The sequence below is a fragment of the Chlorocebus sabaeus genome, chromosome 27, assembly GCF_047675955.1.
Source record: "Chlorocebus sabaeus isolate Y175 chromosome 27, mChlSab1.0.hap1, whole genome shotgun sequence".
NCBI classification, from domain to species: domain Eukaryota; kingdom Metazoa; phylum Chordata; class Mammalia; order Primates; family Cercopithecidae; genus Chlorocebus; species Chlorocebus sabaeus.
In genome coordinates, this window is record NC_132930.1 from 43,618,015 (window position 1) to 43,621,850 (window position 3,836).

General features: G+C 46.1%; 1 protein-coding gene across 1 annotated transcript; it reads right to left on the reverse strand.

Annotated features, from left to right (window-relative positions):
* Nucleotides 1-1,167: 1,167 nt before the first annotated feature.
* MRFAP1L1 (Morf4 family associated protein 1 like 1) lies at nt 1,168-3,350 on the reverse strand. Its single transcript, XM_008017978.3, has 2 exons — nt 2,697-3,350; nt 1,168-2,110 (listed from the first exon to the last, which is right to left on the reverse strand). Exon 1 carries the CDS (start codon nt 3,093-3,095, stop codon nt 2,712-2,714), a length of 384 nt encoding a protein of 127 aa, XP_008016169.1. The 5' UTR covers nt 3,096-3,350; the 3' UTR covers nt 1,168-2,110; nt 2,697-2,711.
* Between the last annotated feature and the right edge of the window lie 486 nt (nt 3,351-3,836).

Consider the following 3,836-nt stretch of genomic DNA (forward strand, 5'->3'; position numbering starts at 1 on the left):
GAACTGTTACAGCAGTTTAGTCTAGTTGACTGATACAGAAAGACACCAAGTCTTGGCTCCAGAAAAGCCTAGCTGGTCCTTCCCAGTCATTCTGCCCCAGTTCAGGCCCTCACTTCCCATCTCTACTTCTGCACCTGCCGCTACCTTATAGCCCACACTCACATTAATCCATACCCAGTCTTGGGTAATCTTTCTAAACTACAGATGTGACAGCCATTCCCCTGATTATCAGAAATTATGGCTCCCCAGCCGTACTTCTCGTTTTTACTGAAGAACCCAGACAGGCAGGCACGTGAGCAAGGATCTTAGATATCACGACAAAGCCGGAAACAGCTTCTGCGATTTTTCTGTGCTCAGGTACTTGATTTTTAAAATGCCTACTTTACACATTAATCCAAAACGTGTATCTGAGCTTATTATGAGCATGTATCTATTTTTATGAAATTAGATTTAGTAATTCTGGAAACTGTACCATGCCTACACTATGGCTCTGACCATCCATTAGCACTCTGTGAGAAAACATGCCAGGGTGAAGAAACCTCACTGAAGTACGGGTTTATGAAGATGAACTAATTACTTAACGAAGATCTCTTGGCCCTGCCTGCCAATTTCACTCTGTCTCCCACAACCCCCTCCATGCTCCTTAACATCCAGCTCACCGGCCGTCTCCCCAGTGCTGGAACTCGAAAGGCTTTTGCTCACTTTGATCCCTTTGCCTTATATGTCTTCATTCATTTCTACTTTTCAGGCCCAGGTAAGTCACCTGCTCTGAATTCACACACTTCCCTACTAAGAGTTGACTCCCTCCTTAGGGCTCCCACATGATATCCACACACTCTATATCGCAATTCCTTGTTTCCATTTCTGTCCCACACCTTCGCCCCATCCATGTCTCACCTTTATGTTCCTAGTGCCTTGGATAGGATATGAAGCACGTTACATTCCCACTGGTTGACTAAACACACTTCTGCTGCTGAAAAGCAGGGGCTTGGCCCAGAGGATAGCCGAAAAGTTCTTCTCTTCAGAACTGAGTGTTCCGTCAGCTCACCTCCATGGCACCTTCCAGAAATAATTCTCCCTCAGTTAAAGGCTTACCAAGAGCCTTTAACTACAAGCAGTTCAACCCCATTTGATGACACTCAGTGAAGAACATCCATTTCAAAAAGATTGATTTATGATTCTTTTATTAACACACACAGGAGGGGCTTTGGTCATGTGAACAAAAAATTTATTTTTTAAAAAAGGCTTTTTAGGTCTTTGTTTTTCAAGGCAAATTAATACTTACTATACGTTTGACTTTGACCTCCAATCTGACAGGTCTACTACCCTGATGAACTGGAAGAGACTTTCCAGGCCCTGATAATGTCTTTTCCTTTCTCTGGCCTCTTAAAGCTCTTTGTAGACTGTCTCTTCAATGCCATTCTCTGATGTCCCTGTAATGTGTGAGGGTATTACAATAGTTCCTAATCAAACTGCCTTGTCATAAAAGGTCAGCTATGTTGTCTAAATCAACTCACCTGACAGGTTACACAATATATATCAGACAATGTGCCACAAAACATAGCTCTCCTCTTTCATCTCACAGAGAAACTAAAGTTCCAAAATATATACAAAACCACCTTCCATCTCCAACTGTCTTCTCGTTCTTTCCAGCTTTATGCAAAGCAGTCTCATTAATACATTCTTCACCAGGCTCAACCAGGCAGCGTAGTGTCTTCCACTGCACCTCTAAAGTTGGAAGATTCTGATCCCAAGTCTTGACGTGTTCCAAAAAACGATCAGGTCACAAAGGTAACAGCAAAATACAAGGCCATGCCCAACATTTCAAAAACACAGCGAAGTAACAAGAATAAACGTGACCACGAAAACAACTTAATTAAGCCCCATTTCTCTTATGAAAGTATTTCTTCGGCAAAAGTTGTATTTCCAGAACCAAACACATTTGATGATCTAAATCCATATCGAGGTCATCAATCACTGACCATAAGGGAGACTGTTACATGGGGGTAAAAAACTTACAAAAACAAAACAGAGAAAATGACAAGCTGTTTCAGTTTCCTCAAGGTGTCAGTTCATCCTTACCAGATGACTACAGTCCTCAGCTGTGAACCTAAAGCACAATTGGGAGAAATTTACCATGAAGACACTGACTCTCAAAGTTCCATATCTTGATGTTAAAAATAAATGTGAACCACCCAGAAGAATGCCACTTCTTGGAGACACGGTCCTCTGACATACCTGTCTCATAGAACAGTCTGGAAATTTCAGGTAATGGCCTCTGGCTTTACTCTTTATTTCTCTTTCCCTGCGTTCTCAGCCTGCGTTCCATTGTGCTCCACAGCCTAGGTCTTCTGTGGCTTTCCCCAAACTCCCTTAGTGCCTAGACAGGTCTACTTCCTGGCGACTGCCCTATTAGAACTGACTTATGTTTCACAAAAACAAACCCGAAGTTACTTTTATTTTTCTCTAATTACCAGTGTGGGAGGGAGAGGCCACAAAAAAACGGTATACTAACACCTAACAAAACCAGCACGCATTCTTTCCTCTTGACCCCAACTTTGTTCCCAATGCTCAATTTTTGATGCGATAAAATGGGGGGTGCAGGCCTAGAACATAACTTTTTACAGGGCGCGGTTTAACCATGCTTAGGGCGACTACTGAGTTCCATCCAAGCTCCCGCTAGTTTCCGACCTTACCGGCGATCTCCACCTTCAAGAAGACTCGCTTCTCTCTATTCGCCAGACGAGCTCCACCAGCATCTCTGCCATCTTCGCAATCTCCTTGGCCTTCTCCTCAGCCTTCTCGCACAACTCCGACACTCTCTCATCGGCTTCGCCACTCGGGTGCTGCACGTGATTGAGGGCGCTCTCCTCCGAGGCCTCCACCTGCGTTTTGATCTGGATAAGCATATTGTCCATCTCCCACAGCTTGCTCCTGGTCCGCAGGTACGCCCGCCCGTGCTCGCGTATAAGAGACGCGATGTCCTCGCGCATCTCGTTGATGACCGGGAGCAGGAACTGCTCGAAATCCTCCTCCGGCTCCAGCACCTCCACTTCCTCAGGCGCTTCCACCTCGTCTATGTCCAGGGGCCGCATCTCCTCCTGCCGCTTCTTCAGTACCGCAGGAGGGGCGTTCTTCTTATCGGAACCCCCCAGGGACTGGAGATCAGCAGTTATTGCTGGAGGCTGAGCGACCCACACGCTTTGTCAATAGTACTCCCGAATTATCTTTAATTTTTTTCTTCCTTTTAATTGTAAGCCTTTAGCTTTAAAACTCCGTGGGAAGAATCGCCGTGGATACACACAGCAAAGCGACCTGCGAAATGGAGTCGCAGCCGTCAACTCGCCCTCGGCCTTTTTGCGGCCCTTTCACGACAGAGCCGGGCCCCTTTACGGTCACGCCTTCGGCAAGACCCAGTAGCGGGAGCGCGCACGTAAAGGGGTCTCGGGCGCGCGCATGGCTATCCCCGTCAGCTTCCCGGCGCCCCGCCTTGCCCTCTTCTCTAATTTAGATTGGTGGCGGCAGGTTTGTTCGCGTCTTCCCCTAAAGCTTCCCTTCAGAGGGGTTTTACTTTTATTATTATTTTTTTAAAGTAAAAATGACCCTCCCTTCCCCATATTTGAATTAGACTGGCTGGCGTTCACAGCGCTTACTATCTAAGCATGCAGAAGCTTGGATTAATTTATATGAATTCACTTAGCCCTCACAACGAACCTATAAGAGAAGTAAAAACCGGGCTGAAAGTCGTGATTTGAGCTCAAAGCAATGTGGGTCCACAGTCCCTGCTCAGTGTTCTAGAGTGGAACTCGTCCCTCTGTCCTCCCCACCCCTGGCTC

What these genes read in the sequence shown, in the direction of transcription:
- MRFAP1L1 (XM_008017978.3), bottom strand. Translation starts at nt 3,095, where the DNA reads ATGCGGCCCCTGGACATAGACGAGGTGGAAGCGCCTGAGGAAGTGGAG.